The 26,726-nt window shown below is 42.1% G+C and overlaps 1 protein-coding gene across 4 annotated transcripts in view; it reads left to right on the forward strand.

The window, feature by feature from the left end:
• The window catches only part of LOC310787970 (nuclear GTPase SLIP-GC-like), a 52,110-nt gene that overhangs the window by 6,453 nt on the left and 18,931 nt on the right, over positions 1–26,726 (forward strand). For 2 of the 4 annotated variants that reach the window (XM_083649424.1, XM_083649422.1), the window contains exons 1-10: positions 2,770–2,910; positions 7,490–8,047; positions 9,298–9,334; positions 9,445–9,528; positions 10,384–10,507; positions 13,227–13,440; positions 13,558–13,711; positions 15,618–15,751; positions 16,190–16,399; positions 23,094–23,263. In XM_083649424.1, coding sequence (XP_083505550.1) covers positions 7,574–8,047; positions 9,298–9,334; positions 9,445–9,528; positions 10,384–10,507; positions 13,227–13,440; positions 13,558–13,711; positions 15,618–15,751; positions 16,190–16,399; positions 23,094–23,263 — 1,601 coding nt within the window. In that variant the 5' untranslated portion in view covers positions 2,770–2,910; positions 7,490–7,573. Of the gene's footprint in view, positions 1–2,769; positions 2,911–7,489; positions 8,048–9,297; positions 9,335–9,444; positions 9,529–10,383; positions 10,508–13,226; positions 13,441–13,557; positions 13,712–15,617; positions 15,752–16,189; positions 16,400–23,093; positions 23,264–26,726 lie in introns of those variants that run through there. The other 2 variants (XM_083649423.1, XM_083649425.1) reach the window with 2 other exon arrangements.

A 26,726-nucleotide genomic window follows, 5' to 3' on the forward strand; every position in this document is an offset into this window, starting at 1 on the left:
CTAACCCTAAGCACCAGAACTGAAACTCAAAACAGGTCATCTTATTTGTCCACATGGGGCGCTCAAGGGACTATTTCGGCCCTGTGTGTTTGTGATAGGTTTGCAGTATAGAGCCTGACCGATACTGGATTTTTGAGGCCGATGCTGATACCGATATTATGGAGTAAAAAAAATCAGATCTCGATTATTGGCCAATATTCTTATATTATATTCACATTATATTACACAATTTGGTTGCAATGATCCCTCGAATATCAAACACTTGACTTGTAATGTATAGGCAGGATATTTTACAGCTTATCAATAAACTTTATTGTCCAAAATGACATCAATGCAATTTAACAGTAAACTTCACTGGGAATTTAATAATTATAAATAACTAGAAATACAAAAACACAAATGCAACAAATTAAAATATAACTTGAGTTAAGAAAAAAGATCAAATATACACAACATTCTTTCTATAACTTAAAAAATACAAAATCAAAGAAATATCTGCAATATCGGCCAACATTTCGGCCGAAATGTTTTTATTTTGTATTTTTTATAATATCGGACGATAATATCGGTGGACTGATATATCGGTCGGCTCTAGTTTGCAGATAGGCCAGGCTGACACATGATGGAATCCATGTGCTGCCTCCCTAACTTGGATGAGGGTCAGGGTGGGCAATGTAATGGTCCTGTGGTGTTGTGCTGTGGATTTAAAGAGAGGCAGAGAGAAGTTCAGTATTGTCATGTACACCGCAGGGTTTATTGTTCTGTCTTCTGTAAACAGAGGGATCAGTCTGAATGCAATAACACGTTTGATGCTCAATAATATGAAGACAACAGACATTTTGACACAAAACTTGTCTTCAGTGACTTTTTAACAAATAATCAAAAACAAATAGGTTCAGGCAGCCTACAGCTAAATGGTTTCTCAACCGGTAACCAAATACAGCGTCACTGACAGTAGAATCACGTCATCACAATACTTTACTTTTGGTCAGTAATTTAGAAAATATCAAAATATTTGTAATATGCAGCGAAATTTACCTTTGCAGCAGATGATGCTCATCCATAAGCAGTGGTCGAAATGGCCAGGTTTTACTCTGGGAACCCTACTTACACAGGGTGCGGGTTCCCGGAAGTGGTGTTGCTCTACAGCAGAGGTTGTGTGTGTGTGTGTGTGTGTGTGTGTGTGTGTGTGTGTGTGTGTGTGTGTGTGTGTGTGTGTGTGTGTGTGTGTGTGTGTGAGAGAGAGAGTGTGAGTGAGTGAGTGAGTGAGTGCGTGTGTGTGTGTGTGTGTGTGTGTGTGTGTGTGTGTGTGTGTGTGTGTGTGTGTGTGTTGCCTCTCTGCAGCACCTGCAGCGGTCTGGTCCGGGCCCAGGGGATCTGTGTGTGTGACAGGGGTGACATCCGCTCCCCTGCCCAGCTGCTCTTCCCGCCACAGGCTTGTTCCTTGTTCCTTGTTCCTTGTTCCTTGTTCCTTGTTCCTTGTTCCTTGTTAAATATTCAAACAACTAGACCCTAAGCTAAATATGCCACCTGTGTGTGTGTGAGTGTGAGTGTGAGTGTGTGAGTGTGAGTGTGAGTGTGAGTGTGAGTGTGAGTGTGAGTGTGTGTGTGTGTGTGTGTGTGTGTGTGTGTGTGTGTGCGTGTGTGTGTTGCCTCTCTGCAGCACCTGCAGCGGTCTGGTCCGGGCCCAGGGGATCTGTGTGTGTGACAGGGGTGACAGGGATGGGGGGGGGGGGGTCTTAGAAGAATGGTGAAGTGACGTATATTTGGGTTACCTGCACTGAAATCTTTAACTGAAGACCACCTTTCTGAATTTGTGGTTTGTATTTCACTTCATTTTGGGTTGTTCCATTTCAAAAACCCTCCAACCAAGTTTGCTTATGACCCATAGGCTAAGAAAATGAATTTCACTGCACAGATAATTACCAGACAAAAGTAATTATCATTGAGAGTGGTTGAAATCTGCCAGGATGACACCAGCATCTATATCTTGTTCAAAAGGTCAACATTAGGGCCGAAATAGTCCCTTGAGCCCCCATGTGGACAAATAAGATGACCTGTTTTGAGTTTCAGTTCTGGTGCTTAGGTTTCATTTCTTGGGAAATGCCAATGAAGGCCTCAGCCAATCAGAGAAGGACACTCCACAGTTAGTTTCTGTTCTGCTCTGTTGCAGTCAGTGTGTGGCTGGCATTTCTTAGCCTGGTAAACCGCCCGTCACGTGAACTCACATTTCATTTGGTTCTCCGTGACGGTCTGGACCCGCACAGGCAGTTAAGATGATTGGTCGAGCCATGCCGGCCTGACGAATCAGCGGCAGCCGTAGGCGGGCTCAGGCTCGTCTGGGCAAGTAGTGGGTACATGGTCTTTGTAGTTCTTTTCACTCGTCAACATGGCTGCCGCCGCGGAAGTGACAGGCAGTCTGAATGAAATTGAATGTAACGTTCCCAATTCTATGTATTAAATTCAAAAAAACGACCCTCAACATTTGGGAAGGCTAAGCCACACAACTAGTTTGTTATAATCTAACTAAATGCTTCGAAGGTGACTTAACGACCGTGAGGACTCAATCAATGAATACCATGGAGATCAGGCAGACAGGCACCTTCGGCGATCTGATTGGTTGAAGTTAACACCCACCAGCGGTGATAGACAGATGGGTCATCCAATCACCTGCCAAGTAGCTTGGAAAAAGTGCCCGCCTCCGTCAGTGGGTCTGGTTACTTCATTCCTTCATTCCCAGATCGACTGGTTTAGTGAAACCTATGTGGAGCTATACCGTCCATCTGGCAGCGTCAGGTTAGGCATTTCTCTCCATCAACACTGTATCTCTGTTAGCAGAATATTCATTTATTTTCTGTTCTTTTATCCTGGACTCATTGTGGACTGAAAGATTTGTGCGTCCATGAGACTGTAAGTTTACTACTGCTGTTATTTCATGCAGGTTTAGATTCATGACCTTTGTCAGGTTGATTTATTCTCTGTGGTTCTTATTTGTTTAATTTGATGTATTTAGGTGTGGACTAGTTAATTGTAATTTCATAATCCACAATTGCTTTCTATTTGCTTAATGTTATTGATAAATGCTAATATTGCTGTTATTGATGAAACCTCAAACCTAGTTTGACTCACTTTATGAGTCATAGGAAGTGTAAATACAATCGGAACTTCCGATTGTATTTACACTTCATGTTCTCTCAAGCCATACGGTCTCTTCTACATAAGGTGAATAAGTAGATATGGAACTTGATTCTTTCATAACCACTAAACATCTGTAGATTTTCATTTGGACTACCCACGTAAAGTGAAAACTAGTTGACAGTCTACATGCTATTTATATCTATACTATTCATGAAAACGTTAACTGTACAGATGAAGCAGAAGTACAAAGTTGTACAAAATTTGTATTTCTCCACACACATAACTTATAAGGCACATTAGGCAAAGAGAATTGTGACACTTGTCATCACTGCCAAAAAAGATGGACTGATGGTGTTAATGGATTTAATAAAAACAAAATGGTATGAGGCTAGCACCACCTGCCTTAGACTATTAACACTGTCTTAATTTCACACACCTGCTTAAACAGTGAGTGGACACATCCTAACAATTAGCCAAGTCCCAGGGCATCACTATACTTTTTAGTTTTGCCCGAACCGGGTAGTCCACAAGGCTGGATTAAAGTAGCCATGGGCCCCGGGGCTACGACTTTTTCAAGGGCCCTGTGGGTGAAGATTGATTGATGAAGTGACGATGAAGTATTTCTCTGCCTTCTCCTTAATCCTCTCTGGTGAAACAATTTGCATGAGAGCAGGCAGCTGTAACAGGTTTTCAAACAGGAAACTTTGTCTAAACCACAAACTGCCCGTCTTGAACACAACGGCTGCAAATGTTCACCTTTGCACGCACAGTCGGCTAACACAGGACGCTTTGATCTCAATGAGAGCTGACTGTCAAAAACTGCATCCTTTAAACCATGCTGCCTGGTCACGTGACCAGCTTGAGAGGAAGTCAGAAGGAGGGGGCGAGACTGTTCACTTCATAAACGAGTGAGCACTTTTACTCTGGGCTTTGCTTTCATTTTCACAGTGGATGTTGCATCTCGTCTGTACAGATGAATTGGGGTCATCCCTATGTTCCCACAGCCCTATGTTCCCCCATTTCTAACAAATTGTCTCCCTCTTAAAATTAGGGACTATGTTCCCACAGCCGTATGTTCCCCCAAGGATTTTTTTTGACCTGGGTGACGCGCTCGCTATAGTTGATGTTACATACATACGATATTGTTGTGTGTTGCGTAGGAAAATTTGATTGGTATGGCGAAAACTATATGGAATACCACATTAGGACCAGAAAATATAACAATAAACTAGACTTTAACCATTGTGGTGATAAACACACTTATATGAATAACATATAGGTTACGATTCTTTTGATATATATTTCACACCATTCTTAATTGGAGAGACCTGGAGGAATCTGCTTAGGAAGTGTTTATGGGAGAAAGGGGAGTAGAATGTTCCCCCTTGCTTGCAGATAACTTTGATATGTTTGAAAACATGATACATGATACATCATCACATTGTGACTCTTTTAATGTTTATTCAGTTCGTATCAAAGATTTCTTCAGTCTTCTCCATATAGATCTCTACATTTCATCTCACACTGACCTTCTGGCAGGGTGTGTGCAGGTGTGTGTGTGTGTGTGTGTGTGTGTGTGTGTGTGTGTGTGTGTGTGTGTGTGTGTGTGTGTGTGTGTGTGTGTGTGTGTGTGTGTGTGTGTGTGTGTGTGTGTGTGTGCGCGCGTGCGTGTGTGTGTGCATTTTGCGTGTGGTTCTTTTCTTTCCTGTCAAACAAGTTTTTTGTTTTTCTTTTCTCTTCGTTCCTCTCAGACATTTTTTCTTTCCTGTCAAACAAGCCCCCCCCCCCCCTCCCCATGAAACAATTGCTTTCACCTCCAACCACCCCATTACGTAACAATCAGACAAAAGTATCATGATGACTGTCACTTGTCACATTCCAGAGCCACCTCTGCTTCATGGCCTCTAATTCCCATCACCATGGTTCTAACCCTAAGCACCAGAACTGAAACTCAAAACAGGTCATCTTATTTGTCCACATGGGGCGCTCAAGGGACTATTTCGCCCCGTGTGTTTGTGATAGGTTTGCAGTATAGAGCCTGACCGATACTGGATTTTTGAGGCCGATGCTGATACCGATATTATTGAGTAAAAAAAATCAGATATCGATTATTGGTGCTGCTGGGGCCGGAAGTGATAGCGAGCGCTATGGTTGCTACGCGCACCACCCATGACAGCAGCGCAGAAGAAGACGAGTGTTTGTCGCTGATTCATTTTGAGGAAATGACACCCGGGTTTCAGTGAGGGATTAAACATGTTTATTAGTGGCGCTATTGTTTCAACATCATGCGCCGAGGTTCACACAACCCTTTTCGCTCCGTAAGTACATTTGAAATTTCATTTGCGAAACTTTATCGAGTAGTTTGAAAGATTTAGCAGACGGAGCGACCTGTGGACGCTACATTGGCGGTATACTAATAAGGGACTGCGTTAGCTTAGCAGTTCCGAAAGGGGCTACGGTATATACTTTTTAGTTTTGCCCGAACCGGGTAGTCCACAAGGCTGGATTAAAGTAGCCAAGGGCCCCGGGCCTACGACTTTTTCAAGGGCCCTGTGGGTAAAGATTGATTGATTGATTGATGAAGTGATGATGAAGTATTTCTCTGCCTTCTCCTTAATCCTCTCTGGTGAAACAATTTGCATGAGAGCAGGCAGCTGTAACAGGTTTTCAAACAGGAAACTTTGTCTAAACCACAAACTGCCCGTCTTGAACACCGCGGCTGCAAATGTTCACTTTTGCACGCACAGTCGGCTAACACAGAAGCTTTGATCTCAATGAGAGCTGACTGTCAAAAACTGCATTCTTACCATGCTGCCTGGTCACGTGACCAGCTTGAGAGGAAGTCAGAAGGAGGGGGCGAGACTGTTCACTTCATAAACGAGTGAGCACTTTTACTCTTTGCTTTCATTTTCACAGTGGATGTTGCAACTCGTCTGTACAGATGAATTGGGGTCATCCCTATGTTCCCACAGCCCTATGTTCCCCCATTTCTAAGAAATTGTCTCCTTATCAAAATTAGGGACTATGTTCCCACAGCCCTATGTTCCCCCATTTCTAAGAAATGTTCCTCCCCATCAATCATTATTTATTAAAAAATAAGGTTCTGAGTTTAAAGGGATAGTGCGGATTATTGGACATAAAGTTGTAGAGTGTATGGGGAGCTGACTTGCTGATCCATGAGTCCCGTGGGCGGAGCTCTAGCTTGATCTCAGTGGAGAAAAACGAGTCCCGACGGACATTCTAGGGTCACAGAGTTATCAAGTTTTACTCCTAAAGAAAGCATGCATGTGTTATGACATCTCATTTCAACAATAAAACCGCAGTCTTGATCAGACTGCGCTATTTATTGGCACTACTTTCTGGCTCAGCACTGCATCTGCGACGGTCACTAACACTGTGTACGGGTGTCTCAGACACAGCGCGCTCTGTAAACAGGCTACTAAAACATACTAGACATGTCTGACTATGAAAGCGATGAAGATATGTCATCATACTTCAATACATCAGCGTTGGTTAGTTGCTTCTAACGTGGCTATATTTATAATATAGCCACGTTGATACACTGAAAATACTGGGAGGCGGTCCAGAGCGTCTCTGTCGATGATTTGATTTGACAGTTCTGGGCACTGGTGTTGGCGTTGGCCAATCCTGGCGTGTTTCGCCCCCAACTCCAGTGTGTTCTGGTGCTAAGCGAGTGGGTTAACTTCTAGGACAACAGGCTGTCTGAGGCATGAGCCAACTACGTTAACGTGGAGCATTGGGATAAATACAATATTCAATACAATAGTTTAACGAACCAGTTACATGTATGTGTCATGTTAAAAAATGTATTAGCAGTTTATCAGTGTTTATAAATGAGTTTTACTACCTCTAGATTAACTTATATATTCTTGTTCAGTGCCGCAGCCATATTGTGCACCTTGTCAAAAGAGTGAATAGATAATAAATAATAGATCATATTAAATAATTTATAATTAATTAATAGATAATATTAGATTACAGATAATATTAGGGCAACAGTTTTCATACAGTAATGGCAGATTTTTTTGTTTTGGTTGATAATTTGGTATTTTGATATCACTAGCATATGTTTCAGTAATGAGCAAATCCAATTATTATTTTCCACTTGTTTATATTTTATTTGGCACATAATCTACTTGTTTGATGAATATAGTATGCATCGGTGTAGCCTATATAATGAAGTCTATAGACCAATATGGAAAGATGTATTTTTCTATTATTTTTTAAAGTAAAAGTGAATAAGTAATAGTGAATAACAGAAATAAAATGGCACTACTGGCTTGGGGAATATGTTCATCCTCTTTGTCTCTCTCTCCTTATTCATCCACAGTCAGCAGTCTGCGCTTGAAGCTTCAGGGAAGGCTGCTGTGTTGTGCGTCATCCAGAGAGCAACAACAACAGGTGTTACGTCATCATGGCTTCTCCACGACTGACGCTGGCCTTGAAGATCCAAAAACAACTTTTTAAAGACGTTTTGAGTATCAGCCAGTTGCAGGTTGTCGCAAGGTCGATAGGAGATGTCCGACAGAATGTTGAAAAACTAAGTGAACCAGAACTCTATGAACTAATTGTTAAATATATTATGAGTGAGAAGTTGAGAGCTCTGGAAGATCTCGAATATCTGCTGAATAATCTGCCACGAGACACAAACACCGTAGCTACTGCAAAAGACAACACTGGACCAGAACACACCTCTCCAACCCCCCTTGGGGACAAACCACCAATAGCAGATACCACGCCCAGAGACAGTACCACGCACCCATCCATGGAGGGCAGAGACACATACGCACCAGCCAGGGATCTCACCACATCGATGCCAGCCAAGTCCAGCTCCACAGGCACTGGTGGTGCCCCTCTGGGAAGGAAGAGCTCATCCTCCACTGACCAGGTTGTAAGGTTGACTGATGTAGCAGCTCTATTACCACGTAGGGAGTTCAGGTTGCATGGGGGACAAATCTCTGATGATGGTTCTGACATGTCATAAGTAGCCTGTGCAAACAGATTGATGAAGGTTTCCAAGGGGGTTCAGTGGGTCCGAGGTCATGAGAACAGTAAAAGATAACCAAACCTGGTACTTTCAGGGACATGTTAACCAGTAAAGACGATCTTACCGTTGATGGTTTAAAGAGGTTTCTCCGCTCCCATATTAGGGACATCAACCAAGCTCTTCCAAGAGTTAAGCAACGCTAGACAGCAAGACAGAGAGAGCCCACAACAGTTTTTGTATAGAGTTATGGGTTTAAAGCAGCGAGTTCTCTTTGAGTCACAACAACCTGGTGCATGTTTCAACTATGACAAAAAGCTTGTTCAGGGCACTTTCCTTCACACCCTCTACCAAGGGTTAAATGAAAGAAACAGTCATGTTAGACGTGATATTAAGCCCTTTCTCTCAGACACACAGGTCAGTGATGACTTCCTCTTAGAACAAATCACCAAATCTACCAGTGAGGAAGAAGGGAGGTTAGTTGGGAGTTGGACCCCCCACCGGGAGTTAGACCCACCCACTCTGCTCAACCAGGAAGTATGACATCACTGATGACATCATCACTGATTACATCATTGCTCGGGTGACATCACATCATTAGGTACTTAGGGCAGTTACCTACTTAAAAAAATCCGGCTCCATCAGGTCACCCGCACGGGTGCTCTTTACACTTCCTGAAAGTTTCAGCCCGATCGCACGTAGAATGCCGTAGCATCCAACCCTCTTGCATACTCGCTTTCCTCCACTCTCCATATAGCTGTGGAGGGCTGCCCTCCAGCGCATCATCGAAATCACGTGATTGCAAACCAGCTATTGTATTGGCAAACACTGCAACAGGAAGTAAGCTTAGGGCCAATTTAGAATGTTTATGTTGTCAAGTTGAAACAATATTGTTGATAACTTATTGAGCTGTACTGTTCATATTCATTGTTCAGGCTCCACCTGGGCCCTTCTTGATCTAACTTCTTTCTCTCTCTTTCTAAAAAAAAAAAAACTAACCTAAACTAAACTTGTACCACTGTTCCTTCAGAGGTTGTAGTTGTCATAGACTGTGTTGCATAGTTGATTGCTCTATTGCTGACAAAAATGTGTTAATGTAAGTCGCTTTGGATAAAATGACGTAATGTAATGTAATGTAATGTATTCATCTTCAGATGGGGTCCTCCACCAGTAACTTCAGTCCTCACCAAGGTGAGCTGCACGTTGAAGAATTTCGGTCAATGACTGTCAAAACATTTAGTTTTGATCAAAGGACAAATTAATACTAAGACATATACAAACCAAATCTTTGTTGTTGACAGACAGTGAAAGGAAAGGAAAGGAAAAGAGAAAGAGAAAGTCCAAACCGGAAGGAATACCTAAACGACCACGTCTCCCTATATCAGGTATATCAGGTATTGTTTTTCCAAAAATGGCATTTGTAAGGACATCTTACAACAATATCCTACACAATGTTATATAACATTTATGGAATTAAATGTTCATTGTATACAGTGATTCTCAACCCTTTTCATATCAAGGACCCCGCCTTAAAGGATGGGTTTACCGATGGGGAATATGAATATATATTAATTCTTAAAAAATCTTAAATTTCGAATCCGTTGAAATTTTTGAAATTGCTTGTTCACAGCCAGAGAAAAAAAAAATGAAAAGAAAAAAAAAAAAAAAAAAAAAAAAAAAAAAAATGGGCCAGGTGACGCGTTTCGACGCGAAACGCGTCACCTGGCCCAATTTTTTTTTTTTTCTTTTTTTTTTTTTTTCTTTTCATTTTTTTTTTCTCTGGCTGTGAACAAGCAATTTCAAAAATTTCAACGGATTCGAAATTTAAGATTTTTTAAGAATTAATATATATTCATATTCCCCATCGGTAAACCCATCCTTTAAGTTAGTACACATTAGGGCCCCATTTGGATCGCAGACCCAAATATGAGATTTATTTTTATTGTTGGATAAGATCTTGTCCAGAATTCTATGACTATTTGTGTTGTAGGCAAATAGATAGTGGAACTATGATCAAAACAGTCATTTGTCTACATTCTGTAACTGGTAACCTCTTCTAAATGATATAATGGTCAAGTTTAACAATTCATCAATTTGCTGGGGACCCCTGGAACCTCCTCAAGGACCCAAGGAAACCCACGTTGAGAACGAGTGGTATAGCAAATAACTGTTCATATTGTATTGACTACATTACAGTCCACTGATTCAAGCTGAATAGTCCTTTACTTTTACTCTTGCAGAAGAAGAGAAAATACAGGAAGAGATGAAGGAAATCATGGAACTTGTCCATGCCAAAATCGATAAGCAACTTGTCCATGCCAAAATCGATAAGCAGGGCCCCACAGCTCTCAATGTTTTTTTGAAGTAAGTATTCCATACAAATTTCATATTATGTTATCCGTTCAAGATTGGTACTTTTATATCCATCTGTGTGTGGAATTGCTGCCATACTGTAGGTGTAAAGGATTTATAGTTCTGCATTGATGATTCTGCAAGCAGTGTTGGGGTAACACATTACAAAAGTTAACGCAGTACAGGTAATTTAATATTACTTTTACAGTAACGTAGTATATAACCAACGCATTACCAATACGATGTAGGTAATATTATACCAGTTACTATGTCAAGTAATGCGAGTTACAACTTGAAACTGAGCTGTCAGCTCAACGATACGTTGCATTGAGTTACATTATGATGCATCCAGCTCAGTGGCCTTGTGGTCTGAGTGTCCGCCCTGAGACTGGGAGGTCGTGAGTTCGATCCCTGGCCGAGTCATACCAAAGACTATAAAAATGGGACCCATTGCCTCCCTGCTTGGCACTCAGCATCAAAAGGGTTGGAATTGGGGGGTTAAATCACCATGTGATTCCCGAGCGCGGCGCACGCTGCTGCTCACCGCTCCCCCAGGGGATGGGTCAAATGCGGAGAACAAATTTCACACTGTCAGTGTGACAATCAGTGGAACTTTACCTTTACCTTTACTTTATTCATCTACTCAGTAAAAATGAGTATTGGGCGAAGGTAAATTATAACGTTATTAGGATGTGTTCAAATGTAATCTTGTAAAGTGTAGCTACTTTTTGGTGAGAAACTTCACAGAAAAAATATATATACCGTATTAGAGCGGGAATTATGCCCAGTTTAACTTCCTAGACTAGTTCTAAACACCTTATAATAGTTCAAACTAATGGCAAGACTTTTTTTTTAATCAAAGCACATACACAATCATTTCCTAATCAAATTGTGCATTTGTATGCAAATAACCACTATAGATAACACTAACAAAGTAAAAGAATAACATTTAGAATTTTGGATGGTTTACACTGACTTCAGAAGGATGAAATTATTTTTCGGGAATGTTCCGGGACGGCAGTGTCTTTTGCGGTTATTTTGGTGAAAGTAACGCCAAAGTAGTGTAATAAGTAAAGAGGTACTCTACACAGACAGTAATATTGCAAAGTAACTTTCTTCTTTCAAATGAAAATAATTAGTAATATGTCATATATTATGTTTTGAAATTTGCATATCGTATTGTAATCTAGTAAAATGTGTAGTATGATCTATGTATCCTATGTTGTGTATTGATATATGATGTAGTATACTGTGATGATCATTGATGCTATGTAAAGCCCTTTGAGAGATGCTTGCATGATAAGGGGCTATAAACATAACTAAACTGAACTGATTTGTTGTGTCATAATACTACATGATTCATTATTCATTATGTATTCATACATTCATATACGCAGAATATGGAGATCTGAGTCAAGCTTGACACTGCTCTGTCAGTGCCTTTCCGGTTGGACAAATGGCTGCATTCAAAATATGCTTGTCTGGGTTTTTCATAGAGTAGGCATCTCACCAGGCCCGGTTCTACGGGGGTGCAAAAGCATGCATTGCACCCTTATTTTAATTGTCTGCATGCTCAGTTGAAAAGTAAAAAAAAAAAAAAAAAAAAATTTTTTTTTTTTTTTTTTTTTTTTTAAATAAATGCTACAGCTGCACACTTACTGTTTAAACTTGAATTATCGTTGTTGTTTTTCTTTGTTCTTTGATGTGATTTTATGGCTTTTTGGCACCTATATGTAACCTTTTAAGGTTGAGATAATTGTATTATCATTATATGGTCCAAATATTTCAGTAAAGCACTTGAAACACTTGAAATATTCTTGCTTGGGTGGTATCATTCTACTTGAAATGATGGTCAAATGCATTATTTTTAGTAAAATAACATGTCAAATTTTTCGGGCGGCCGGCCTTCGGCCGGCCACCCGAGTGGGCCCGGCCTTCGGCCGGGCATCTGCACCCCTTCCTATCTTGGATGCACCCTTAGTCATCTGGTTCTGGAACCGGCCCTGCATCTCACGTGCTCCATTCTTAGACTCGCTCGCTGCGCAGGCTCACAGCCTCGCCCGCCCTGCGGCTCGCATACGCAGGTGGGCCGCTGCGCGGCCTTGCCCGCAGCTCGCATGTTGCGTGGCCTTGCCTGCCCTATTGGTGCACGCGCAATGTCTCCCTCTCTCTCTCCATCAGTCTCCCTCTCTCTCTCCCCCCCTCTCTCTCCCTCAGTCTCTCACCCTCTCTCTCCCTTGCCTCTCTCTCCCTCTCCCTCAGTCTTTCTCCCCCTCTCTTCCCTCCCTCTCCCTCTCCCTCAGTCACTCTCGTCTCCCTCAGTCTCTGCCTCGCCTCTCTCTCCCTCTCCCTCAGTCTCTCTCCCCCTCTCTCTCCCTCTCCCTCTCCCTCAGTCACTCTTGTGTGTGTGTGTGTGTGTGTGTGTGTGTGTGTGTGTGTGTGTGTGTGTGTGTGTGTGTGTGAGTGTGTGTGTGTGTGTGTGTGTGTGTGTGTGTGTGTGGGTGTCACTGATGACATCATCACTGATGACATCATTGATGACATCATCACTGAACTATAGCCTTGTGTGTGTGAGTGAATTTATATCAGTGGGACAGAGAAACAGACAGAGCCCAAGCTCCCTTTTAAATACTGATGGTTGCCTTCTTTCTGCACATTTTCTATTTCATAACTTGTATTTCCCCCCCTCAATCAATTAACCCCATAGTTAAACGTATTTCTTTTTCAACAGGGATAAACTCAAAGATTTGGAGACCGTGAAAAAGGAGTTGGTGGGTGTCTTTGGTAAAACAGGGTCTGGAAAGAGCTCTTTGATAAATGCCATCATTGGAGAGAAGGATCTCTTGCCCTCTGGAGATGTGACTGCATGTACTTCAGTCATGATTAAGGTGGAGATGAACAACTCCAAGCACTACATTGCAGAGATTGAGTTCATTACAAAAGAGGTAAAATTAGCTTATTGCTACATGAAGCAATTTGAAAGGATATTGCGGATCCTAAAGTATTTGTAAACACAAACATGCTGTTGTGTGGCAATATTGAGATTTTATTTTATTTTTTAGGAATGGAAAGATGAATTGTGTTCCTTGAGAAAAAAATATTTTCGTGAGGGCAATGCAAATGAGGAAAATGAAGATAGTGATGATGATGGTGATGAAGAAAAGCTCTCAGCACTATATGGACCAGACAGGAAATCAGTGGCGGCTGGTGAAATTGGTAACAGGGGAGGTAGCTCCCAAAAAAACGGCCAAAAATTTTTTGGGCGTTTTTTTTTTTCTCTTTTGCCCAAAACACCCAAATCTCATTTTAAATTAGCATTAGGATTAGACTGTTGTGATGTCATTATTCAGTTTTCCTTTTCTCATTATTTCATTTCTCAGAGTAAATACTGTATATTTATTTCGAGATTTTTGTCAATTATTTGTGCTGTTATGGTTATAATTAACCTAGTTACTCACTTCTACACTATCTTAGATTGTGTTACTTATGGATGGCATGGAATTATAGTGAAAATAGATTATCCCCCCTTTTTGCTGGGGACCCCACTTTGAAAACCACTGGCTTAGGCTAGAACTGTTGCGAGAAGGTTTCAGGATTTATCTCTATGCATTAGGCTGTGATTACTATTTATATAAATCTATTTATTCACATAGATTCATGATATATTATGGTATACAGCCTACCTGTGACATCAATGTTTTGATTAATCTGCGTCAGTACCGAAAATGTAGCCTATTACTGCATGACTGATCCTATGATGTCATTGTAATCACACTCAGGTGTGCTTTCACAAGACAGGTGTTGTCCATTCAATCAGCCCACCTGTCTTTATAATGGCTGTCTTGCACTGTTTGTATGATACTTGACAAAGTCTATGGCCGAAACTGTTGTCAAATAGCGTTAAATTACACTTTATTGCATCTGGAATGAGAGTGTGTCCTCCCCTGCACAGTGCTGCTGCATCAACATACTTGTTTAGTTACATTCCAATTCATCAACTTTGGAGCGTTATTTACCCCCCCTTCCCGACATCCTAGGTTGACATGCTTTGTCCCAATCGATTCCTTATTTCTTCTACTTTCATATGGTATAAAGATCACCATTCAAGCTTTAAAATTGAGCTCGCTGTCAGCCATCGATTTACAGGCCAAATTCCGTAAGAAAAATGTGTGAATTTAAGGTCGCGGGTTTTAGTATAAAAAATTACAGGATGAAACTTCAATACGACAAAAATAGCGCTGCTCGGTGAACCATTTCCACGCCGAATTTAATAGAAGGCTCGGATAACTTGAAATCAATTGACTTACTTGCATATCCATGCTGTCTGTAGTGGAAACGCTGCAGTCGAGACGTTGCAAATATTCCAGTTTTCTGACATTGCAAAAAGCCCAGTATGGCGCAGCTCAAGTCTTCCGCAACTCGAAACTCGTTTTGGGTGGTAATCCAATGCAACGACTGTCTTGCTTGTGAACACATACTGATTGATAAAAAAGTAAATAAAAATAAGAGGGAAATATGATATGCTGCTACTGTCTCAGTAAAAGTCGTAAATCCTTCCTGTCAGGTCATCACAGGCAGTCAATCACACTGGATTTCACTTCCTACTTCATTCAGCGTCAGAGACCGGCAGTGGACAATACAATGTCAATCAATGTCAGCAATCTATCCAACCAACAACCAATTAGATTTCACCTGGTTTCACCGGGCTAAGGGCGTGCTCACTTCCAGCTCAATCTCATTGGTTGGAAAACACATCACTCTCACGTGTTCTCTGTGAATTGCAAGTGTTTTTCAACCAATCATATTTTTCATTAGATAAATTACCAAATAAATAAACGCCCACAGGGCGAATGTTTTTTTATCTGCCTACTCCACGCTGGGAGCAGGGCCAGAGTGACTCTCTGCATGGAGCTCAGTTCAGTTCAGTTCAGGTCACTGCTGTTGAAGCATTTTAAGCATATAAGAATATAATGAATGAAAAAATGAGCGTCTGCACATAAGAAAAAACACATTTGATTGATATTTTATTATTTAAAAAAAATGAAAAATGAAAAATGAAAAATATAAAAATAAAAATAAAAAATGATAATTTTTTTTTAATATAAAATCCCCAATCTAATAGAGGAGGACCATCCTCCTATGCCTCACTGGAAAAACCTCCTCTGCAAATCCCCCGAAGAACTCATGAACAAGAAGTATTTTGGAGAAATTCCAGAATTTCTCAGCTCCAAGAAGAAAATATTAACAGATGAATTGGTAAGTACAATTATTTATTAAATGTTCACAGTCAGCATTCCTGCCATTTAATGTTTGATCTTCTAAACGTTTTTTCAGACCAAAAGCAAATAATCCATGCAAATAAATCGCATGGCAATTAAAATTAAAGTAACCCATTTATCTCTATGAGATCTCTATGATTTTTTTCTGATTTGGTAGTCTCATAGAGATAAATTGGTTTGTTTATTTATTTATGTTTTGTAATTGCCATGCGATTTATTCGCACTGATTAGTCGCTTTTGGTCTGAAAAGACTTTAAAGGAGAATCTTGATATATATATATATATATATATATATATATATATATATATATATATATATATATATATATAATCTATTGGTATCTTTAGTTTTAGTTTTCATTGAATAAATATAAATAAAAGCAGTGTATTTATTTGAATTCAATGTATATTGCAGGCCTCGGAGCTGTCTAAAAAACTGGCCAAATACACTAGGACCAATGAGGAGGTAGATGAGGAGGAGTCAGGAAAACAGTATTGGCCACTAGTCAAGTGTGTGACCATCAAGGTGCCAAATACTGCGACTGATCTTCTTGAGCATGTCACGCTTGTGGATCTTCCTGGAAGTGGAGACTGTAACAAAAGCAGAGATAACATGTGGAAAGAGGTAATTTATTCATATTCACTGCTGTTCATTTCGTATTACTCAATTATCTAGAAACAGAATTGCCATAATATTATATGCCCTGACCTTTGATTACTGCACTTAAAGGGATATGCCAACTTTTGGGGAGTCTCGTCCATCTGCCATATCGCCCACACATAACCAATACCTTTACCGTCCCTTTCCAGTATAGTGAGCATTAGTAATGGTGGCATTAGTTAGACACAAATTATTATGATTTATTTTCAAAATAATAATCAACAGTCTATTTGAAGAGAAAAACAAATCTTAGTGATACAAATAACAAATATTACGTCACCACTGCGGCTATAATATATAGGAGTGGGCCTGCTAATGTTAACTCTATATGGTTCAATGCAAACAGTCTAATTAATATCATTATATAGGATGCATTACTTAACTTAATATTCAGTGTGTTCCAAATCACACTTAATCTTTTCCACTTTTGTAAAAGAAGCTTCTTATATATATGTATATATATATAATCTTTCCAGTTTCACTTTATTCAAACCTTGGGGGAAACAGTACAGCTGTTCAAAGTCACCAAAAACACAGTGCCAAAAAGCTTGATGTATATGTTGTGTCTTGGGTACTCACCACGAGATGAAAGTGGGGTCGCCTGAAATTCAAATAGGGTTGCCTGAAAAAAAAAAAAAATCTCTTAACACATTGAGTGCCACAGGGCTTCAGTAAAATTGTCTGGAGCCTGTGCCAGGTTCACTTCCATTCAGTTGAAAACAGCTATATAATTTTTTCTATTAGGGGTATATTGACAGGACTGGACTCAAATGAAACATTGGACACTCCTGCTTCTCTCAAAGAAGAAATTTTGTTTCCATTATGAAATGACAGCCTCTGCAGGAAGAGCACTTTCAAGGGTTTTCTGCTGTTTTTTTTTACTTTCCGAGATAAACACACTTTTATGTAAACAAAGGTCACAGAATGAATTCTGCTTCAAGTGTGATAAAATGCTATACCTAAATGAAAGGTTGGAATGTCTACTTTACCTTGGGGGAAAAAGTATGTAAAAAGAATGTTTCATTGATTTTTTACAAATATTTGAACACCGCTTAGTCCAACTTCAAGACGCTGCTTTTTATGGCATCAAGGTGTATGTTGCAGGCCATCTCTCCATAAAGAAACATGATATCAACTTTTTTTTTTGTGATGATGAAAGTACACTTCCTAAGCTTTCATTTGGTGTGTAACAATCAAATATTCCACCACAACATTTCATGCAGTGTATTCTTTTCTTCAAAAAAACCTTCAAAGTAGTTTCAAAATAAAACACATTTTTATGCATAGTATTTTCATAATAGCCCACAGAATGAATTCTGCTTGATAAAATGCTATTCCTAAATGAAAGGTTGGAATGTCTACTTTACCTTGGGGGAAAAAGTATGTAAAAAGAATGTTTCATTTATTTTTTACAAATATTTGAACACCGCTTAGTCCAACTTCAAGACGCTGCTTTTTATGGCATCAAGGTGTATGTTGCAGGCCATCTCTCCATAAAGAAACATGATATCAACTTTTTTTTTTTTGATGATGAAAGTACACTTCATAAGCTTTCATTTGGTGTGTAACAATCAAATATTCCACCACAACATTTCATGCAGTGTATTCTTTTCTTCAAAAAAACCTTCAAAGTAGTTTCCAACTAAAACACATTTTTATGCATAGTATTTTCATAATAGCCCACAGAATAAATTCTGCTTAGAGTTGAACAAAATGCAATACCTCAAACGAAAGGTTGGAAACTCAACTCAAGTCAATAACAACAAGTATGTGAAAAGAATCTTCCATTTATTTTCTACAAATATTTGATTCCAGCTTTTTTTTTTTTTTTTTTTTCAAAAGAACCAACACATTTTATGAAAAAAAGGCATACACATGACTGATGCTATTACTGTGTTACAACTGCTACTATTCTTGTTACAGTAATGACACTGCTATTGGACGGCTTGACAACAGTCAGACAGCAGGCAGTTTGTGTTTGGAGGTAACGTTACTGTAGTCTTGAAGGACTGAATCCCGCTACAGCTTTCTCTCCAGTGTCTCTACTTTTCAACTGTCAAAGCAAATAAACATACTAAAGCTTGATGGACTGCCCACACACTCGTTGACACTAACTAAACTAAACTAAACACTGCATCACTGGCTGAAGCGGGGGTGGGGGGGTGGGGGGTCGGGGAAAGTATCACTGTGAGTGATACTCAAAGTAGCACGGGTAGAGGCAGAGAGGTACGTGGTCACAGCCAGGGCAAACGTACTTGGTCTCTTTTCTGAGTCCCTGGGCTGCGCAGTGCGCACATTTTCGATAGATTGTTTTTGTTTTGGTGGCTGGGTCTGCCACTGGCAGTGGCACGTGCCCCGCGAAGTCCACATCCAGCCTCGCTGAAGCGGACCTTTTGCGTGGGTGGGCTGGTGCTCTTCCTGGAAGAGGAGGTTGGGGAGGGGCTGAAGGAGGAGGGGGATCTGCGGTCCAGGACTTGAGCACAGACAGGATGAAGTCTTTTAGGGTTCTGCAGCTGGTCGTTGGGTTGCGTGCCTTGTACACAATGAAAGCATTGCTCATTGCGATCTGCATCAGGTACATGACGAACTTAGAGCTCCATTTTGCAGTCTTCCTGATGAAGGGGTAATAGGAGATCTTCTGGTCCAGGCGATCCACACCACTCATGTACTGGTTGTACTCCACCACGCATGCTGGCTTCCTCTGGGGGACTCTCTCACTGTTTCCTTTTTGTCTCACCGCCACAGTTGTCATCTCATCCTGGTGGAACGTCGAAATCATCCGGACGATGCGTTTGTCTCGCCATGCCAGGACCATCACTGTGTCATTGTGACGAGCGCGGTGTTCACCTACTGCCAGGTCAGACGTGGTTACCTCGCGGATGGACGGCGGTTCTCCCCTGTTGACACGGAGTGTGCCAGCTGAGTGGATCTGGAGGCCGAGGAGAAGACGACACATTGACTCGCTGTTGTAGAAGTTGTCCATCCACAAGCGATATCCAAACCCCTCGAGGCCGGCAATCAGGAAGCGCACGGTGTCCTGCAGGGTACTGTGAGTTCCACAGTATGGCTTCATGGCGTAGCAGTAACCATTGGCTGAATCACACAGAATGTAACTCTTGATTCCGTACTTGGTGGGTTTGGCAGGATTGTATACACGGAAACGTAAACGTCCTCGAAAGTGCAGCATCCCTTCATCCACCGAGATGTTTTGTGACGGCTGGTACAGCTCCTTGAATTTGGAGAGGAGCAGATCAAGGACAAGACGAACCTTGTGGAGCCGGTCGCTGCCATCGACCTCCCGATTGTCGCTGAAGTGGAGAAACCGCCAAATGAGCTGGAACCTGTTGCGTGGCATTGTGCTCCCGAAGTATGGTGTTTCAAGCGCCAGATCAACAGACCAATACTCGGCCCAACTCGGCTTCTTGACGATGCCAGTAAGGAAAAGCAATCCCAGAAACCGCTTCAGCTCCACCAGGGTCAGCGGTTGCCAGGCGTTTACCCTGGAGTATGGCAGACGCAGCTCCTCTATGACAGCAATACACTGTTCCGCGTACTTGTTGGTCTGATCAACAATCAGCAACATGAGCTCGTCACAGAGGAACAGTTCCACAAAGTCGACAGGCTTGTCGGACTGCAGTGATGCTGCCGCACTGGGACCTGGCACTGCGGTGAATGGCAGCGTTTTGGGGCTCCAGTCAGCCATATCCCGCCAGCTCGGAGGATCCAGGGAGGGACGAGACTTGCCCGCTGAAAACAATGAAATAAAAGGTTTTTCTTCAGACAATTGTGATATGTAAACAAGCTGTCTTTTTGACAAAATCCAATAATCTTCTCACCTCTTTTGCTTGAAGATGCCGGCAGATGCTGCTCTTCTTCCTCCTCCTCCTCCTCCTCCTCCTCCTCCTCCTCCTCCTCCGACTCTTCTGTATAGTAAAAGTGAGTTTATAAAAATATATTGACATTTCTTGAAGGAAAAAAAGTTTGTTTTCAATATCAGATGAATAATTGTAATTCTAAAATGGCCTTCATCTCACCATCACTGGAGCTCAAGCGCGCACGACGTGTGACGCTGGGGGGACGTGTGACGTCGTCGTCTTCTTCCTCCGAGCTGTGCTCCAACTCTGAAATTGAATATTTTACATGGTATTATTAGTATGCTAACTAATTGCAGGATCGTTATTCTTACCAAGCTTTGTGTTGACGAAAATAAATTGATGAATAATAAAAGGTGTGTGGGTGTGTTTATTTTATTTTTTACATTTCTACCTCCTATTTTTCTCCTGCTTCTTTTTATTATTAGACATTACATTACGGCATTTGGCAGACGCTTTTATTCAAATCGACTTACAATATCAGAACTTACAATATCACATTTTTGTCAACAATCGAGAAGTCATCTATGCATACAATCGTCTGGCATTTACAGCTTTAGTAGTAATAGTTTCCTGTAAAGGATCAATAAAGTAGGCTATCTATAGCCTATATGTAGGTTCTAACCTCTGGAAGCCGCCTCGTCCAAGAATGTTCGCCTCTTAGGTCCAGGGCCAGGGGGCTGCCATTCCTCATCTCTGGCGTCATCAGGAGATGATGAAGCCGTCTCCTCGGGCTCATCCGTGTCTGTTTCAGGGAGATCTCTCTCCCGAACAGCACGGCTGAGAGCCTGTTGCAGTGTAAGCTGCCCAGGCCCTGGGAGCGGCCCACCACGCTTACGCCTGGCCTTGGGCATGACAGCTAATCTAACTAACGTTAGTCTAACTGTACACTAACGCTAATCTAAGACTAACGCTAGTCTAACGCTAGTCTAACACTAACGCTAGTCTAACAAAACAGACACACAAGACAGACAGACAGACAGAGACACACAGACATTTTTTTTTTGTTTTTTTGTTTTTTTTTACACAGATGCTATCTACCCTGACCTAACTAACGCTAAATGCTAACTGCTAAATCTAACACAGGCACACTCGCTAGCACACTCAGACACACCCGACACAACCCACCCACGCACGCACTCACCTCACACCAAGCACTCGAATCCACTCACTACACAATCTCACAAACTAATCTAAAATCGCTATGCTACTAAATTCTACTAAATGCTACTAAATGCTATAAATCTATTCTCTTCTTCTGCTATGGATACTGCTAATGCTACTGCTACTGACCAACCTACTCTACAAAGAGCCTCTGAGCGTCGCAAGGTTTTAACGTGGCTGCACTGCGCAGCTGCGATGTGATTTTTAAGGTGGCGCCGTGTGATCCCTTGAAGGGATTCATGCTCACTGGCTGGGTACGACCTTAAACAGAAGAATTATGGAATAATATGAATTATGATTTTAGGACGTCCACAGACGTCCTTGGCACTGAACGTTACTTTTTTTTAGGACGTCCACAGACGTCCTTGGCACTGAATGTGTTAAAGGAGAATTTCGTTTTTTTTTTACCTGGAGCCCTCTCCTCACATTAATTATTGTTTTCTTCCCGTGTTCTACCCATATCGTCATTATATGATCCCTAAAGAAACATCAGACTGCTATTCACCCCCGGGCTATTTCCACTAGTCTTTACAGGGATCTCATTTCCTCATTCGGAGTGAGTTTCACCAACTCTCGTCAAGTCCCGCGAGACTTTCCTGCCGGCTGGGCTATGTACTGACTTGACGAGAGTTGGTGAAACTCACCAACCATGGATTAGCCACTTCCTGTTAGCCATCTTCTTCGTTGGTATATTTCCGCCGGAGCCATGAGGACAAGAGGCAGGCTCGTGAACGCACAGAATGTCACATCCGCCAAATGAAAATCTGCAATATCTTTGCAATGGGTGAACACAGAGAGACGTGGCTGGGCTAATTTTTTAAGTTACGGAACGGCACATTCACTTTTATTTTCTCGCCAAATTTACGGATAGGACCTTTAAATCAGGATTCTGAGAATAAAGTCAGAATTCTGAGATTAAAGTCAGAATTCGAAGTTACTGTCAGAATTTTGAGAAAAAAGTCAGAATTTTGAGATTAAAGTCAGAATTCTCAGATTAAATTCAGAATTCTGCGGGGGGGGGGGGGGGGGGGCATGTGACATCACTGACGATGTCACTGATGATATTATCGATGGTCTACCGGAATTTGAAATGTCTCGGTTCCCTAGATTTTTGTGACGTCAAAATAGGGTCACAAGCCAAAAACGTTTAGGAACCCCTGCTGTATACTGTCCGGAGAGTGATGGTAAAGTTATTGTGTATCTTGGTTATGTGTGGGCGATATGGCAAATGGACGAAACTCCCCAAAAGTTGGCATATCCCTTTAATACACAGCAGGGACTCCGTTTGGAGGATTCGGTTTTGCACTTTATTTGAGAGTAATCCATTACAGCGTCCATACCCTGATTACACAATATGACAATGCATTTCAGTAACTATAGAGGAAAAAGTTGAATACATTGTTTTCAGATAGATCTGATAGATACATATTTAAATAGATAGAGATATATAGATAGATAGATAGATAGATACTGTAGATAGATAGATAGATAGATAGATAGATAGATAGATAGATAGATAGATAGATAGATAGATATGTATTCATTTGCATGTGTTGCAGGCTATACCAAGTAAAGTTAAAGGATGTACAGTATATGCATAACTTTCAATTATGTTCCTTCAGGTTGTTGGGAGTTGCTCTAATGTGTGGATTGTGACTGACACTAACCGTGCAGCATCAGAGAAAGAGCCCTGGGAGATCTTGAAAACCACAATCAGCCTCATTGGAAATGGTGGAGAGTGTCAAGGGATCAGTTTTATCTGCACCAAATCTGACATTATTGCACGTGATATGTAATGCAACATTTCGGATATAATTATTACATAGCTAATGCATTTTATTTTACAGTAGTGCTACAGTCTTGGCAGGTCATGACACATCATAATTGTGCCTTTTAGTCTGAGTAATAATAAATGAATACATTTTATTTATATAGCGCTTTCTTAACACGTTGAGTGCCAAGGACGAGATATCTCGGCTTACATAATCCAACCGTTGAGTGCCATAGACGAGATATCTCGGCTTACATAAACATTTTTTTTTTTGACGGTGGGACATCGATCAACCCCTTTTACGTCTCCTATACCAATATTGGAGGAAGAGAATGTGTATAATCTATTTTACCGACCAGCTAGGTGGCGACAGTGCTCTCCAGACAGAGAGAAAGCCGAGCAAAAAACAGCCACGGGTCCGCGGGAGAAAGCCATTCTAATTTTCAAGGAAATAGCTGGGCGAAAACGCTTTCGATTTCACACACACACACACACACACACACACACACACACACACACACACACACACACACGCGCGCGCACACACACACACTCGAGTACCTTTGAGCATAAATAAGACCAGAATCGCAAAAGCTTCTTCAAAGCTCTCAGCCGACACCTCAAGAAACGGACGAGCCCGTTTTACAGTAATCCAGACTGCCCGAGAGCGGCTGCGGAGCCAGCAGGAGCCAGCAGCAGCAGCACAGACGGAGGGAGGAGTTTGGAGACACACACACACACACACACACACACACACACACACACACACACACACACACATACACACACACACACACACACACACACACACACACACACAATACAGTATACAGACTTGCCCAAGGGCACCCATAATCACAGGCACGTGAGGTGGTTCTAAAAATCCATTTATCTCAAAACTCTCTGAAAATCTCTGAAACCATGCTGTACTCAACGGCTAATATCTACATAACTACTAACTCTACAAACTAACTCTTTTAGACAGAGAAAGCACACATTCTATTAGTTCTTTTTAGATGATTGGTGTTCACGAAGTCTTAACAGAAAAGAATCCTCGGCTCTTGTAAAATGAGCCAGAATCCTCAAAAAAAAAAAACTGGCAGAACCTACCTACAGCATTGAAAAAAGGGCTGGCAGTCAATGTGTTAATAGCTCAAAGCACTTTACAACTTAAAAACAAATCAGCAGGAATCAGGAATGTCATTCAAGTATACTTAAAGGGATACGCCAACATTTTGGGAGAAACGCCTATTTGCCATATTCCTGATAGTAAAACTAGAAAGTAGAATGTAGAATGTAGACCAGCTCAGTGGCCTTGTGGTTTGAGTGTCCGCCCTGAGACTGGGAGGTTGTGAGTTCGATCCCCGGCCGAGTCATACCAAAGACTATAAAAATGGGACCCATTGCCTCCCTGCTTGGCACTCAGCATCAAAAGGGTTGGGATTGGGGGGTTAGATCACCAAATGATTCCCGAGCGCGGCACTGCTGCTGCTCACCGCTCCCCCAGGGGATGGGTCAAATGCGGAGAACACAATCGTTGGGATTTTACCTTTACCCAGATTCTCTTCCCTGTGCGTGCAGTAGAAAGTGCATTTCACCCCTCCTGCTAGTGAGCTTAGCAGCTGAATGGTAGTTAATGGTACAGCTGCCTACCCCCCGTTCAGTTACCAAAAACACACATTAACAGCACCAGAAACACTCACATGTACATGTTGTGACTCATGTACTCGCCATGCCATGAAATAATAAACCAAATGGGAAACAGTCATTTTCAAAGTAAATACATACCAGGAAGTACTGATGACTGCACACAGGCGAACGCAGAAGTAACTTTGGTTCTGCCACGTTAGTTCTGGGTATGGATTTACTTCGAAAATGGTTGCTGGTTGGGAAGGCGGCTAAATAACGCTAGAAAGTTAGGCTACATTTTGGCGAGGGAAAACCTTTCTACATCTTTCCTAAATGCTGCACTCATCACTATCAATGACTGTCCCCTCTATCTGATCCAGCAGCCCCTATCCCAGCCCCTCTCCTCTCCATCCCTCTTGACCTCCCTACCCCTCCCCCTCACAGCCATCTCTCCCGGTTCACTCCAGTTGCCCCTTCTATCATCTCCAAACTCATCAGCTCATCCAAAACCACAACCTGCTCCCTCTACCCCCTCCCAAACCCCTTGCTGAAATCATGCCTTCCTGTCCTCTGCCCCTACCTCACCAACTCCCCGCTGTCCCACGGAATTGTTCCCTCTGCTTTCAAAACCACCTCGGTCACTCCAGTCCTGAAGAAATATGGTCTTGATCCATCCTGCCTCAACAACTACCAGCCAATCTCCAACCTCCCCTTCCTCCCAAAATCGCTGGAATGCCTCGTAGCCACTCAACTCCAAAGCTACCTGCACTCCAATAACCTACTTGAACCCCTCCAGTCTGGGTGCCGCCCACTCCACAGCACAGGAACTGCACTCCTAAGATTTTTCAACAACCTTCTCACCTCTGCCGGATGCCTCGACATTCTCATCCTCCTTGACCTGAGTGCAGCCTTCGATACCGTGAGCCATAACATCTTGCTCTCCCGAATCAAAGCTCTCTGTATCGAAAGCACCGCACTCAGCTGGCTTCAGTCCAACCTCTCCAACTGTTCTCATTTAATTTCCCTCCACAATCACTCCTCTGTCCCCTCCACAGTCACACAAGGTGTCCCCCAAGGTTCTGTACTCGGCCCACTCTTCTTCATCATCTACATCCTCCTCGGTCAGATCCTCCACCATTTCAACCTCAACTTCCACTGTTATGCCAATGCCAACCAGATCTACCTCAGCACCACAACCCATCTCCTATATCAACTCCTGTTTGTTTGCAATAAAAGCCTGGATGCAACACAACTTCCTACAACTCAACACAAGGGTTGCAGGTTATCTCCGGCTTGGTCGAGCGTCCATACAGGCACGATTGGCTGTCTGCGGGTGGGAAGCCGCATTAGGGGTATTTGTCCTAGTCGCTGCACTAGCGCCTCCTCTGGTCGGTCAGGGTGCCTGTTTGGGGCACAAGGGAACAGGTGGGAATAGCGTGATCCTCCCACATGCTACGTCCTGCCGGTGAAACTCCCTGCTATCAGGTGAAAAGAAATGGCTTGCAACTGCATATGTGTTGGAGGGAAGTATGGTGCTAGTCTACGGCTCTCCCCAGATCGGCAGAGGGTGGAGCTGCGACCGGGGCAGCAAGGGGTAATTGGCCAAGTACAATTGGGGAGAAAATGGTAGGAAAATCCTTCCATTCAACAGTGACAAAACCGAACTACTCCTCATCTGCTCCAAATCCACCCTCAGCAAACTCGACAACAACCCCACACTCACCATCGACGGCACCACTTTATCCCCTCTTCCCAGGCACGCAACCTCATCGTGATCCTTGTCCCCATGCTTTCCCTTGAGCCCCACATCCGTCAAATTGTCAAATCTTCATTCTTCCATAACCGCAACAAGATC

This window comes from Poromitra crassiceps, assembly GCF_964638095.1.
Source record: "Poromitra crassiceps genome assembly, chromosome: 13".
In the NCBI taxonomy this organism is placed as follows: domain Eukaryota; kingdom Metazoa; phylum Chordata; class Actinopteri; order Beryciformes; family Melamphaidae; genus Poromitra; species Poromitra crassiceps.